The following is a 15,322-nucleotide window of genomic DNA, read 5'->3' on the forward strand; positions in this document are numbered from 1 at the left end:
AACGTTCTTTTGGGCCCCAACTGTCTTTTTTTTAATGTAAAACCTTCTCGGGGGCCCCAAATGTTTTCTTTTAAGAAAGTGAAACCTTCTAGGAGGTTCCAATTGTCTTTTTTAAAAATGTAAAACCTTCACGGGTGTGTCAAATGTTTTTTTAATGTGAAACTTTCCCGGGGGTCCCAACTGTCTTTTTTAAAAATGTAAAACCTTCTCAAGGGCGCCAAATGTTTTTTTTTTTAGAATGCGAAACCTTCTGGATGGTCCCACCTGTCTTTTTTTAAATTGTAAAACCTTTTCGTCCCAAAGACTAGTACCTTTTATATTGTTTTAACTCCAGAGAGGTTATCACGGAAAAGTAAAATTCCACAAAATCAAATTTTATCACTTTTGAGACCTGTATTTGTTGGAGTCTGCTTTAGACGCGAGGGAAGATCTGTCGAAATAACTTTCGACCAATTTTTTGAGCTCAGTCATTACCTTTCTAATTACCATAAAACTATTACTTTTCAGATGTACTGTACTGATTATAATGTTATTGTTTTTGCATAATATCAAAAAAAAATTAAACGAAACGTTTACTGACATAAATAGTAAACATGAGATGTTTAAAACATTAATGTAAAAAATATCGAGTGACCACTAATGATTGTGATTATTTTTGTCAGGTTGGTAACATAGGTATTAACATTTTACGATGACAGACCTGATTGTCAAAATGAATTAATTCAGAATTGCCAACAAACGCATTAATCATTAACAATCACCCGGTATCTACCGCGTGATTAGAATTGTTGAGTCTGTTGGCAATCCTGGATTTTTAGCTTAAATTGATATCATGTTTTCAATAATTTCCCGTTGTCAGCTGTCAAGATTAACAGATTAGATTGTTGATATTTTTAAATTTGCAAAATATATCCAAAACATAACCTAAATTTATCGCATGTAACGATTGATATATCTGTCACAGAAATAATTACTTCTGTTATACCAACATAAACGCAAGAAAAGTTCCTATTTTTATTTAAAAAATACTGACAATAAACCAGTCATTTCTGATCACACGGTTTAAGCATACTAAGAATTACCACACCTCTCCGTGAGATGAGGTCATGAATTTTTTGAAGCGGATGAATAATCGGACTTTAGTTCCGCGATATTCAAAGATAGTGTCTTATCAAAAATTCAACAAATGTGTTCTGTAGGTTGGAAATAAACCGTAAAATTTCATTGTACACAGTCGAAGTGACTTTTATGGTCTAAACACTTAAAAAATTTCAGAATAATAACTTGTGAACATTATCTACGTCCAACACAATTCTTAAAAAAAAAAGTGAGATAAAACATTCATCAAAATTGCCCGGTCTATCGACGTATTTTCCTGAGCTTTGGAGGTTGGGGAATAAAAAAAATACCAAACAGAGGAGTGATATTGCAATTATTATCCATTTTAGTAATGAATGAACCACCGCGTAGTACTTTTTATCTGTAATTATCAATTACGTCTTACATTTTTAAATAAACACGATTTGCAAATAAACGAATGATAAGCGACTATTGACTTTTGACATAGCTAACTCGCTGACAAGTGACAACTGAAATTGACAATTTAAAATAGCGTCCTCTTTCGTCACTTAGTTGAATACTCAGTGCGCAGTCGGTGCATGACCGAGTAGTTGGCTTAAAGACTCGTTGCCTGTTTTACCGACATGAGCAAGTCGCCACGGAAGTGATCAGTCATCTTTTCTGGAACATAAAGCTTATCCTTTCGTCTTTGTAAAAAGACAAAGTGACTGTACACACCACATTTGTTGAAGTAATTAGTTGAGCCAATTCCTGTGTACCTTGTGGAGTTTCAACGTCCAAAAAGAAACCCGAAGTCCGCTTTTGACCCACGTCGTGTCTGTGAGTTTTGAAGGAGGCCATCTTTGCAATCTCCTATCAGAGGTCCTTGGCTCGAGGTTTCATTGTCTGGTGAAAAGCCAGTATTTATTACACATACACTCCGTCAAATGGCTTTAAAACGAATTAATAAGGTACGTTAAAGTTTAAAGTGAAAGTGATGTCCGTATGTGTTGGCAGAAAGCCGTGTTTAAGTCGTTTTTGTGGCAGTTAAACGCCCTTAACGATTTTGTGATCAGAGTGTGTGAACCGCATTGGAATACCGTTTAATCTTGTTATAATCCGTCTTTGTACACGAGGTGGCTGTAGGTGATTCCATTTCGGAGGGCCGTGGTCGGGATTTCGCAGATAGTGACAATGTTTCATTTTCCTGCTTCACCTTATCAAATGGCACAAAAAATGCCGGATATAACGTAACCAGTGTCAATCCCGGTGGAGACCCGTTTTCGTTTTGATTTTGCGTGATTTTTGCCAAAAAATATACCTTCATAACAATGCGGCTAATTTTAAGACCTTGGCTTGATGTTTCATGCTTCTAACCTCACCATATTAGGCCCCTGACTTTCAGGTGGCTATTATTAACTTGATACCTGTTCAAGCGTTCTTTCACCTCTTTTTTATCATTTTAGGAATTACAAGACCTCGGCAGAGATCCTCCCGCACAATGTTCAGCAGGACCTGTTGGAGATGATTGTAAGTTCAACGAATTTTCCAACATATGTCAACTTTTAAATGATATGCATCTTCTTTATTGCAGTATTTCACTGGCAGGCCACAATTATGGGACCAGTAAGTTTTTTCTCCTTTTTTTTCACTTTTACAGTAATTTAGAACACATAACTGTAATGAGCAGGCTATTAATAGACTTATTTATTTATTCAATAACCTTATGCAAACACTGTTACTTGTATTGATTTTCAAAAACGCGTTTTTGAATCTTAATTACTTTTAAGTTGTGCTTCTGTGGTGTAAGTATTTTGTGGAAATCTTTTACAGTTTAATTTTTTTTTTGCAGCCTGATAGTCCATACCAAGGAGGAGTATTCTTTTTAACAATTCATTTTCCAACAGACTACCCGTTCAAACCACCAAAAGTCGCGTTTACTACAAGAATCTATCATCCAAACATAAACAGTAATGGTAGCATTTGTCTTGATATACTACGTTCGCAGTGGTCACCAGCACTTACGATTTCAAAAGGTATGTTTGAGTGTTTAAGTGTTTCTTCATTCATCTGTGCTATTTTAATTACTGTCATAATGGGTTTTTCCAACATACTCCAATAGTAGTAAATTGTGAATTCCCATATGATTAATCATAATCATTCTGTTAATGTTACATTATCAATTTTGAATTATCTGATTTATCTTCAACCAAATTTCAAGATTTTACTATGTACTATAATTCAATTTTATAAGTAGTTATGATTAAATGAACTAGAATTTTAAACTTTGTTCCAAAGTTCTGTAGTGTTTCCATGCTGCTGTATATTTTTATGTATATACAGTTTTGTTTTCCAAACGTCATAAATCCTGTGGTTTACGTATATTTTTTAAAATGAAGTTACCATGATATGGAGTGTTTTAAAATTAATAAAATATTAGGTCATTCATGTTTAAATAAAAAGTGAAGTCTAATTTGATTAACAATGATCTTATTTTTTAACAACAGCTGTGTTTATAAGACTCAATATAAATTTTGTATCATTTTTAAAATTTAAGTTGTGACAAAATTGTTTGTATCTGCTACTTTGCACAACATGTTTTGGCATGTTGACGTGTTATCCAAGCTTAAGCTGCCATGTGTTGCTTGTTTGTTGAAACTCTTGTTACAGTGACAATTTTTAAGATTGTAGCAGAGGATATCGCAATTTTTCTCTTGTTTAATTCTATGTTATAACAATTTTTAGCTTCCTGTAATGGTAGATCAATTATTTGAAAAATAGTTGTGATATTGACCTGAATAATCATTTATAAAAAATGTTTAATATTAATTATATTTAATAAAATTCTTGCTTATGAATTACATATATATATATAGTTAAACGTTTTTACAAAAGTTTGCAGTTTGTCTGCGTGTTTTTTTTTTAATTTCATATCAAAATAAATACTCCATAGATTAATGATTAAAAAATTATTTGTAAAATTAATGCGAAAATTTGAATCGTTTTGTTGAAATATAATAAACATTTTAGGGTTGAGTATGGAACAGTCTGTGCATGATATAAACATAAGACATAAGACCTTCTGCCTTCTTGTGTAAACTGAAACATATTTAGTATTCAAACATTTTTTTTTTTTTTTTAATTTTTATTACATTGAAATTTCATTGTGACAAGTTTTAGAAATTTTAAAAGTTCGTGATTATATTTTACATTAGTTTTGGGTGTGTGCAAATTAATTACAAAGCACTAAATTTGTAATTAGTATTTTATTACAACAAAAACACTAATACATTAGTATAAACAGTATCTTTAACTTTTTACTTTTGTTGTCATAACGTGGTACAATTTATTAAAATCATGTACATTTATTGTTAAAAAACTGACTGACTACAGTTATTGATTCATATGAAAATTGAGCTGATTTTGATTACCATTAATTTCTCATTACAACCATGGTAGGGAATGAAATACACAGCGAATCTTTTTTAATTAGATATTTGCCGATTTTGTTATAAAAAAGTGGCGAACGAGTGTTGTACAACAAATTTATTTCGTGTAAAATAATTATAATTTTAAATTTAAAAAAAAAAAGAAAAACAATTCTTTGGATGTGTAGAAGAGTACATGTTTTATCATTTACTGATCAAACGAAAACTGCAATTTTAATTAAATTAAAATAATTTTTCAAAAATTTATTGGAATTTTCAGCTTTAATGTTCTCACATATTGGGACTACTACCTTTCAGGCTGGACTAATTCATCATATTTTTAAACATCATGCGTCAGTTGCCAGCTGCTTCATAATACGTTTCTGTTGGAAATAGTTTGAGTATTAAAATGTTTTTCCAATTTACGCTTTATTTAATGAAGAGTATTTTCAAAATATTGCTGTTTTTTAATATACGAATTTCTCAGTTTTTGATCGATGTTCCAGAATAAAAAATAAAATGTACTTGGAATCTCCATTACTTTGAAGTCCATTTAAAAAGACAATACGGTTTAATGGTCGTATTTTTGAACAATAATGGCAAATTAATTAAAATTCGAAAAGGAATTATTTTTAATTCATGGCTTTTATTGATATTGATGATTTATTATTGTTAGAAACTTGTCTATTACGATGTGTGTAGGCTTAATGTGAGTACAGATAAATTTTTTTATAGCGCTCTTTGGTCTAAAAAGACTCAACTAATATTTAATAACTAGAGCGATAGTTCCTTTCTAGTCAATAAAATTAAATATTCAAAGCCTGCCTTGTTTTGCGAGGATTGTGAAACTGATAGGCCCAGATTAAAGAATATAAAACTGGTATAGCGAATACGTCGTTGGTATTATTCAAAGTTTTAAGACAAATATATCAGTTGTAAATTATAATTTTAGAAGCTTGGAGGTGAAAATTGATTGCAGTGTACTTTAAACTTCTCCAAAAATAGTTTCTCTCCTTTTTTTTTTCGTAACTATTTGACGAATACAAATTCGGTACTATTTTACTAATTATTAAATATTGAGAAAATACTAACTTCAAAAAGAATAATTTATAAAACGAGAAAAATTAGGAAATTTGTAAATTATAATAAAACAAGCAATTGTCCATTTTCAATTGCTTAATGTCACGTACTTATTATTGGCTGTGTACTGGTATTGTTTATTATTACTTGTAGATGAATTGACCGATCGAACGCCGGTTGTTATAGAAACAATAAAATAACAAGACCATTAATATGAAAAGGAAAGTTCTCACTTTCTAAACTGATGGTTCTGTCAAGCGAAGTGCTGAGATTTGACTGTTCACTATGCAATGAATGTCACGTTTAATTCTTGGCAATGACACATTTTTATTTTTGAATAGGTTTGATAGCGCAATGTGTGTTACACGACATTCAAATTTTAAGTGATAAGTTTCAACAGTTACAAAAATTTTTAGTACTCAAGTGTATCGTGAATTTTATCTTTGAAATGGCATAGCACTCTTGGTTCTTCCACAAAACGCCAATAAATGATTGAATTGACCGAGTACGATATAACTGCGTTAGTTAAGCGACAGTACACCTATATTTATAAAAATAACACATTTGATTGCTACTATAATTATAAAAGTTAACCTTTGTGGTAACGATATCACGAATGAAAAAAAAAGTAATTTTATGACAGACCTGTAGACGACGCATTCTAAGTAGAAAAACATTTTGATTTAATAAATAATTCAGTTTCAGTTCTAATAGATGAGTAAAGAACGCGTGTAGTCAGATTATTAATGAAAGGGTACGCGTTATTGATTAACGTTAAGTAAATAATGAATAGCATTAGGTATTGATTGGTTTGGGGCTGTTGACATTGACTGACTAACTTTTGTTTTGTTCCAGTACTCTTATCAATCTGCTCACTTTTGTGTGACCCCAATCCAGATGATCCATTAGTACCAGAAATTGCTAGGATATATAAAACCGACCGGGAAAAGTACAACGAGCTAGCGCGCGAGTGGACTCGCAAATATGCTATGTGATGCCCCGGCCCCCAAACCCCACACTTCACACTTTAGATAAAAACAACTTATTTAATTGCAACACTCGGAGGGGATGAGCCAGCGTTCATTTCTGTCAACTTGTACATTTTGCTTTGGACTGTGCTCCCTCCATCACTTACTACCACAGTATCGATTGGGGTTTTAAAGTGTTAAAATCATTTATAATCTACATTAAATTTGAAATTATTTTATTTTAATATATTGTGGTTGTAAGAAGTCAAGTGTTGGGTTGCGTTTTTCTTTCCCACTTGCACCCGACTTCCTTGCAGGAGTAGTGAAAGTGCGTGTTGCTTGTTTGTTTGTTAGAAACATTCGGCAGGCATTTTTAATACTTGAACAACGTCGGGTCCCGGATTTTCTATCCAACGTATGGATGACACTCATATACTAATATAATTGTTAGATAAATTAATATGTAGGTTTTGTGGTTCAACTAGGTGTATTGTAATAAAAGATTTTTTTGCAATTCTCTACATTCTATACATGTTTAAAAGTTTTTAATATTCTAGATCTCAGATGTCTAGTACTATTCGGCTAAATTTAAAGGTAAGAACCTATTCAGTCGCATCTCGTTTAGTTTACACTGAAGTTGACCAAAGAGCAAACAGAGCGATCACATTTTAACACCCGATCGTTATTTTATAGAAACAAGTGGCAGTTTTGTTTGCTCAGTAACATTAGAGCAATTCCCCAACACTTAAGACACGAACTTCAGGCGATTCATAGAAAAGGGAAACTGTTTTTGGCAAAATTTCGGAATAGAATAAGAATATAACGTAATTTATTTCACACAAATGTGGACACTTCTTGTTTGTTTGCAGTTTATGACTGTACTATTTAAACCATGTAAAACTTTTTATACATAAATATAATGTGTAAAAATATCGAATGTAATAAATAAGAGATTGCTTCCTGTCCCTGGTGAAATCTAATTTCCGGGACCCTCACGCAGGGTTGTCTCCTCCCCTTTTTTTAATTGAGACACAGTTATTCTCATTAAATTATTCAGTGTATAATACCAATTATTGCATAGTAAGGATTTGTTACATAATATATATTTTTTCTCCGCAATTATCAGGAAATTAAAAATAAAATGCAGTTAACCTGTTGTTTTTTTTATTAGTGTTGAATGTTGGTGGTTTAACTGAAAGTGAGAATGACAAAATTACAGTTTTTAAATTATTTTTGTTTGACGTTTTGTTAATTGGATTGTGTGGAATAAATATTTTAAAATGTGTGAAAAACTTTCATTTGTACACTGTAAATACGCCATTCAATTGGCAGGCAATTAGAGTAATGCAGCAGTATGCTGTTTTTTTCAGGATAAGTGTCGTCGCGTCAGTAAATATTTGTTTTCTGAAATCAAACTTCGTAGTTGGTACGTACACCGCACAAAAAATTCACTTTTTTGTAGTTCGAAAACGGATCAACAGTGAAAACATTTAGATTTTTGAATTGCCGTGACGAAAAAAAAAATGGAGGCACCACCCTGTATACCTAATTTTATAATCAGTTGCAAGCTTGAAGTTTTTTTTTTTCATTTCGTAGTGTTATACAGCACTTGTAAAATTTTGGTCTTAAAGCCGGTAATTAACATTCGTAAAAATCGAAAGTTATAAATAATGGTGGGTGTACCTACCCGCCCTTGTTAACCACTCCAGGAGTGGACTGAAAAAATGTCTTATTTTTAAAAAACTCAAAAAGTTTGGGTTTATTAATAATAATAGGAAGCAATAATTCACTAGTTTTAGCGTGGAGAATTTCGAAACGCATTTTTTGTAGTTGAGGAAGATTTTCACATATTAATTAGGAAACTTAAATAATGCAGTAAGTGTAGAAAAGAATTTATTACGTTGTACATTCAGCACCAGTCTAGACGAGTGGTGAATATTATGCGCATATGGTTTACATACTTATTGTTTTTTATGCAACCATTTGTATTCAAATTTTTAAAAAATACAATATAAAGTTTCTGAAGTTGTCCTATAACTTTTTTCCATTTCAGTGACTGAATTTTTCCTCATATCAAATCTGAGCTACTCGGATGAAATCCAAGGTTTCTCAAAGTATTTTCGTGATGACAAAACAATTTGTGTGCAAATAAACCGTTAAAAGTGAAGTAAAGTAATTAATTTATCGGTTGAAAAGTTACGGAAGGCGAAAAACAAAAAGTTCTCAAGGACTTTTCCGAGGTTCGGAGTGCACACTGAAACGACCACAAAGAGAATACTTGCATGGTTACCGGATAATTTCTTGTTACGATTTTAGAAAATTTAATTTTAAATAAGTCATTTTTATGGCTCACTTAAATTCGTATTTCTACTTTTTTTTAAATATTGCAAAGTTGAGTTGTAAGTTTAACTATGCGATGATAGACAGAAGAATTTTCTTATAGGGGAATAATTTTCTTTGTTTTCGTAATAATGTTTTAAATTTGGTCCGCCTGCGCAGATGATGACGATCGGTCAGTAGGAATATTTACTGCGCCGCGAACTTGATGGTCAATCCGCGGTGGGCCTTGATATTGTGTAAAGATTTACACGGAAATTTTTAAATAGGAATTACTTAGCAAACTGTTGAGGTGACGTCATTAAAATTTTGTGGGGGGGTGGACAGACAAAATTTCGTGTGTGCATTGATAAATCACCCGTAGACGCATATTCAGAGCAATTTCAGAGATCATATGTTTCATAAAATTGCCAACAAACAGCCGGAATCAGTAGCCCGGGGTTTTCGTAAAAATCATAAAACGTGGAGAAAACATGAAATTAACCATTCGTCAAATTACAATACTTCTCTATGTTATATATGCAACCAGCAATAGCCAATGCAAGGGTGTCATGGACGCCATGTCGATACACACGTGTGGAACAAACGTGGTGAATAAACCTACAATAATCTGACGTCTTATTATTGTGTCTTATACCTGTGATTACGGAATACACAACGTATGGCGACGAGCAAATTATGAATACAAGGGAGTAACTTTCAACGCAAGAACGGGAGGAAAAGGTGAGAAAGTCTAACCGTTCTGAAAAGCACTTTCAAGCATGGCTAGTTACATCGGCATTATCCCTACATTCACACCGGACAGTGACTTCACGATTTTCGAAGAAAGGTTCGAACAGTTCTGCCTCGTGAACAAAATCGTGGACGAAAAATGCAAAGTTGCCCTGTTGCTAAGTCAGATGGAAACGGATGTATACAAGATACTTCGCGATTTATCATTTCCAATTCCACCCAAGGACAAGTCTTTAGAAGAGCTGAAAAAGGAGCTCCAAAAGCATTTCAGTCCAAAAGTAAACGTGTTTAGGGAACGAATTCAGTTCTTCCGAGCCCACCAAACCGCCGAAGAAAGTTCTAATGAGTGGTATGCAAGATTAAAAAATCTCGCGGTCAACTGTAAATTTGAGCACCTCCAAGAGACACTGGTTGATCGGTTCGTGTCGGGAATGCGAGAGGGACCCGTGATGGACCGACTAGTGGAAGAACCAGTCAGTCAAAGTCTCGAGAAGTTAATCGAAATTGCCAACAGCAAGGAGTTGGCGTTAGCATACACCACTGGTAAAGGAAGCGAGGACAGAATTCAGGCAGTATACAGTGGTCACCGTAAACTAGGCAACTTCCGGGGAAGAAACCAACACAAACCCAGAAAACCAGATGCAAATGAAGAATATAAAGAAAGTTATGACATGGGAAGAGTGAAGAACCAAAGCAGAACCACCGTGAAATGTAAGTGCTGTGGCAAAACACATGCTGGAACGTGCAAGTTCCAGAATTATACCTGCAATGCATGTGGCAAAAAGGGACACTTACAGAGTGTCTGCAGGGCAAGGCAGATCAACGCAATGGAGACCCTACAAAGTGAACAAGGAAGCGGAAGCGAGGTTAGTATATATGACGAAGGACATTATCTAAACTCTATATATAACATTAACAACACTCTTAAGCCAATCGAACTCTCTGTGTTAATAGATGGCAAAAAATATTGCATGCAGTTAGATTCAGGTTCCGGCATATCTGCAATAAGCAACAAGTTTTATGTAAATAATTTGAACACTTACCAAATTCATCCAACAGTAATGTCGTTTAAAGGTTACACAGGTGAATCAATTGTACCATTAGGATTCATAAATGTTATAGTAGAATATGGAGATATGGCAAGTGAGTTAAAACTATTTGTAATTGAAAATGCTATGACAGGATTGTTAGGCAGGGATTTCATCAATAATTTTAACATTATTTTCACTCCAGCAGGAATAAACGCCATTGACTCGGTGGTGGACGTGAAGACTACGTTAAGGGGGGAGTTTCCTGATGTGTGTACTTCAGCTCTCGGATGTTTTAAACACGGTAAGATTTCTTTGAAGTTAAAGCCTAACGCCGTCCCAAAGCACCATTCTCCGAAACCTGTACCCTTAGCCCTTAAATCCAAAGTCGAGTACGAATTAGAGAGGATGATTCAAAGAGGAATCATTACACCAACCGTAACAGCAGAATGGAGTTCCCATATTGTCCCGGTTCTGCGAAAAAATGGCACCGTACGCATATGTGGTAGCTATATAAATCTCAACAAAAATCTAGTAGATGTGTATTATCCATTACCACGCATAGATCAGATTTATGCTAATCTGAAAGGAAATTACAAATTTTCCAAAATAGATCTAAGCGACGCGTATATGCAGTTCGAACTCGATGATGCGTCAAAAAAGCTGGTCACTATATCCACGCATAAAGGATTATACATGGTTAACCGAATGCCCTTTGGGATTAAGTGTGCAAGCTTTTACTTCCAAAAACATATTGACCAACTTTTTCAAGGCATCGACAATGTATTCACCTTCCAGGATGACATCTTAATCGGACATAAACGTGGCGAAAACCACCTAGATATTTTGAGACGAGCCCTAACCATATTAAAAAACGCAGGCCTAACGGTAAACCTGGATAAATGTCAGTTTCTCCAAAGTAAAATCTCGTATCTGGGATACGACTTATCAGAAAACGGTTTAAGTAAAAGCAAAGATAAGATCGAAGCAATAACATCTGCTCCACCACCAAATAATATTACCGAACTTAAATCGTTTATTGGAATGGTTAATTATTATAGCAAATTTATACCCAACATTACAGAAACTCTAGCACCCCTCTATCAGTTACTAAAAAAGGATGTTAAATATCAATGGACAGATAAATGTGATACAGCGTTCAGAAGTATTAAGCAAAAGATTGCGTCTGATACGGTTCTAACTTACTTCGATCCTAATCTACCCATCATTGTAACATGTGATGCTTCTGAACGTGGCATAGCAGCAGTTCTTGCACACAAGATGACAGACAACACTGAAAAAATGGTGACATGTGTATCAAGAACTTACACTAAAGCTGAGCAGAACTACTCAGTAGTACACAAAGAAAGTTTAGCATGCTATTTCGCCATAAACAAATTCCAAGAATACTTATATGGACAGAGATTTATTTTGCGAACAGATCAAAAATCGTTGGTCTACTTGTTTGGGAAACAAAAGGAAATAAATCAGACATATGCTAATCGAATAAAGCGCTACGCACTGTATTTTTCAAACTTCGATTTCCAAATTGAACATATAAAGGGACGTGACAACGCAGTCGCAGACTGTTTGTCGCGATTACCACTAGACAAGCAATTTACAGTTGACGAAGTAGAATACAATAGCATATATTTCTCTAATGTAGATATTCCGATAGACAATACAATGGTAAAAGAAGAAACAGCAAATGACGCTATCTTAACTAAGGTTATAGAATTTGTTCGATCGGGATGGCCAAACGAGATCGATGAAAATTATCGACCATTTTATAATCGCAAATTAGACCTCCACGTGGTAAATGGCTGTTTGTTGTTTGGAGACCGTATCGTGATACCAACCACAATGCGAGAAATAGTAAAAAAAGAACTACACTCTACTCATGAAGGCATCGTGCGAATGAAAGCTATGGCGAGATCGTTCTTATGGTTTCCTGGAGTCGACAAAGAAATTGAACAGATATGCAAATCGTGCAAAGCTTGTCTGTCTGTCACATCTCATCCCCCAAAAACCTATGTATCCTGGCCGGAATCTTCTAATCCGTTCGAAATAGTCCACATGGACTTTTTCACGTTCCTGCAAAGACAATACCTGATCATAGTAGACAGCTGCACTAAATGGTTAGAAATTTACAGTATGAAAAACATTACAAGCGAGAGTACTGTAGAAATGCTGAGAGACTGCTTCTCTCGATTTGGGCTGCCAGAAACAGTTGTTTCCGATAACGGACCTTCCTTCGTCTCCGAAGAAATGGAGATTTTCTTTTACCGGAACGGAATCAAACACATGACAATCTCGCCATACAACCCTCAAAGTAACGGCCTTGCTGAAAACGGTGTTAAAATAGTAAAAAACAAGCTGAAGTCGGCATTGGCAGATGAACAAAATAAAAATGCCACCATCCAGACGATACTTTCCCGTTTCCTGCTAGTTTATAGAAACACACCGCATACGACGACCAAAATATCTCCAGCTAGTGCTATGTTTGGTCGAGAATTACGTACAAGGTTTCATCTAATGACTCGTACTGACCATGTCTCAAAAAAAATACCCCGCGAACCAACTACAAGTCGAACTTTTAAAATCAACGACAAAGTCATAATCAGAGACTATCGGACAACCGAGAGGAAATGGGTTGATGCGAAAATAATAAAAACAATTGGCAACGCCACTTATTTATGCCAGCTCGCATCTGGAACGGTGTGGAAACGTCACCCAAATCAAATAAAGAAAAGGAGTGAGGGTTGCGAATCAGTATTGAGTAAAAGCACCGCCATTAAACAGCACAGAGGACATTGCAATGTGAAAATCGGAATGCCCATAAATTACGATCCTACGTTACCACAACTACCCATCCCTGCCCCAGTACGTAGCACTTCCACTAATCTGGATCCTGTACCAGCAGGTATGAACAACACACGTCAGGACACTCATCCTTTACCAGCCACCGAGCCAATGTGTCCTCCCGCAGCACATGAATGTATTAGACCATCTAGAATTAGGAAAACCCCAAAGATCCTAGATGATTTTATTGTTAGTATGTAAGATTTCAACCTGTAAATATTATTTTAGTTAGTTTAGGTAAATTTCATTGTTAGGAGGAATATTTTGTAGTTGTAAGTTAAAGAGGGAGATGTGTTATATATGCAACCAGCAATAGCCAATGCAAGGGTGTCATGGACGCCATGTCGATACACACGTGTGGAACAAACGTGGTGAATAAACCTACAATAATCTGACGTCTTATTATTGTGTCTTATACCTGTGATTACGGAATACACAACACTCTAGTTTACGCTACTGAAGTAAAAATTGAGAATCAAAGAACGTTCGATAGTACCCCACAATTCCCTTCACTTTGATATTCGGCACAAAAGAGGTCAAGTAGTCTTCACTCACCTAATAAATGGTTGCCGAATGAAAGCTGCAGAGTTTCTAATTGCTGAACTGGTCATAATATCTAGGTAGGTTTACTTTATTAAATATCTTAGGGATAAAGATTTCTACCATTAGGTAGCTTGATGTATTGGTCGATGGTCCAATTTAGTATATAAAATTAATTAAGTAATGCAGTGTCGCTCGTTAAAGGCTCACTCAAGTTTAAAATTTTATCGTATTTTCAGTCACGATGACCGACCGCCTGGACGCTCCGAGACTCGCCTTTACTGCCCCTGCAGGATGACCATTTGGTGGCTTCATCATCAGCGACAACCACCCTGGAGCTTGTGGTGTTCTGATTTTGAAATTCAAATTTCACGCTGAGAGGGAAAAAAACAATGTCACCAAGCCGAATTTAAAAAAATAATAATAAAAACGTTTAATAACGTTGACAATCACCCATGCAGGATTAGAGCGTTAGGGAGAATGCTAGAAGGCCACCATTTACGTTGGTGGTGCCAGGAATTTTTGCAGTATAGTGCAGTTAAAATTCTGAAAGGTCATTCACTTCCTGTTTTTGGCGCGTTATTTGTTTGTAGTTTTGATGTGAGTGTAAACACGTGTTGAAGGTGGTATATATACTGTGATGGTATGTACAATATTGTGTATAATTTCATAAAAAGGGAAAGAATGTAATTAGTGAAATGACAGTTTATTAATGATTTTCTAAATGTGAATTGTCAATGAGTATTCCATAAACAGGTACCTATAATTCTCGTTTTATTGTTTGTAAATTCCCAGTTCATTTTGAAATTTTTAATTGTTCATCAATACAGTGTAACTGCAGTGTAGATGTTCATATAAAACACGTAGTGGAAATTCGGTTATTCAGGCCCAGCTTATTTTAATTAACGATGTATCTAAAATATCTGGATCCACACTTCAAAACTTTTCATTCAAGATTTATAACAGTTCACATGGTATTTTAACTAATCTTAAGCGTTGGTCCATTCTGAAAGAAAGAGCCTTGAAAATTTTCATCAGTCAAATTAATAATATTGTGGACCGTGTGTTTATTTCACATGTGTCACTCATTCAGTTATCGTTATAAATTCGAAAAGGATCGGATTTGAATTCTTAATTGCGTTTTTTTTTTGTCATTTACCCGAATGGATTTTTTAACTTCATGGGGTGACCCGCTTTCGCGTGGAACGCGCAACTTGGCCCAATAGCTGGTTGTTTTGCGAAGACGGGGTAGAGAGTATAATATGCGGCAAGTTTTTTGGACATACCG

The 15,322-nt window shown here is 34.7% G+C and overlaps 2 protein-coding genes across 2 annotated transcripts; both read left to right on the forward strand.

Moving 5' to 3' along the window:
* The first annotated feature begins 1,674 nt into the window (after positions 1-1,674).
* LOC135126936 (ubiquitin-conjugating enzyme E2-17 kDa) lies at positions 1,675-6,804 on the forward strand. The gene is made up of 5 exons (XM_064053176.1): positions 1,675-2,030; positions 2,526-2,589; positions 2,654-2,685; positions 2,912-3,095; positions 6,423-6,804. The coding sequence occupies exons 1-5, from the start codon at positions 2,007-2,009 to the stop codon at positions 6,560-6,562; spliced, it is 444 nt and encodes a 147-aa protein (XP_063909246.1). The 5' UTR covers positions 1,675-2,006; the 3' UTR covers positions 6,563-6,804.
* A 2,330-nt stretch (positions 6,805-9,134) lies between these two features.
* On the forward strand, positions 9,135-14,782 carry LOC135126937 (uncharacterized protein K02A2.6-like). The gene is made up of 2 exons (XM_064053177.1): positions 9,135-14,114; positions 14,274-14,782. Exon 1 carries the CDS (start codon positions 9,634-9,636, stop codon positions 13,693-13,695), a length of 4,062 nt encoding a protein of 1,353 aa, XP_063909247.1. The 5' UTR covers positions 9,135-9,633; the 3' UTR covers positions 13,696-14,114; positions 14,274-14,782.
* Positions 14,783-15,322: the final 540 nt, after the last annotated feature.

This window comes from Zophobas morio, unplaced genomic scaffold (genome assembly GCF_036711695.1).
Source record: "Zophobas morio isolate AGI-343-1 ecotype UQ-CSIRO unplaced genomic scaffold, CSIRO_AGI_Zmor_V1 ptg000011l, whole genome shotgun sequence".
In the NCBI taxonomy this organism is placed as follows: domain Eukaryota; kingdom Metazoa; phylum Arthropoda; class Insecta; order Coleoptera; family Tenebrionidae; genus Zophobas; species Zophobas morio.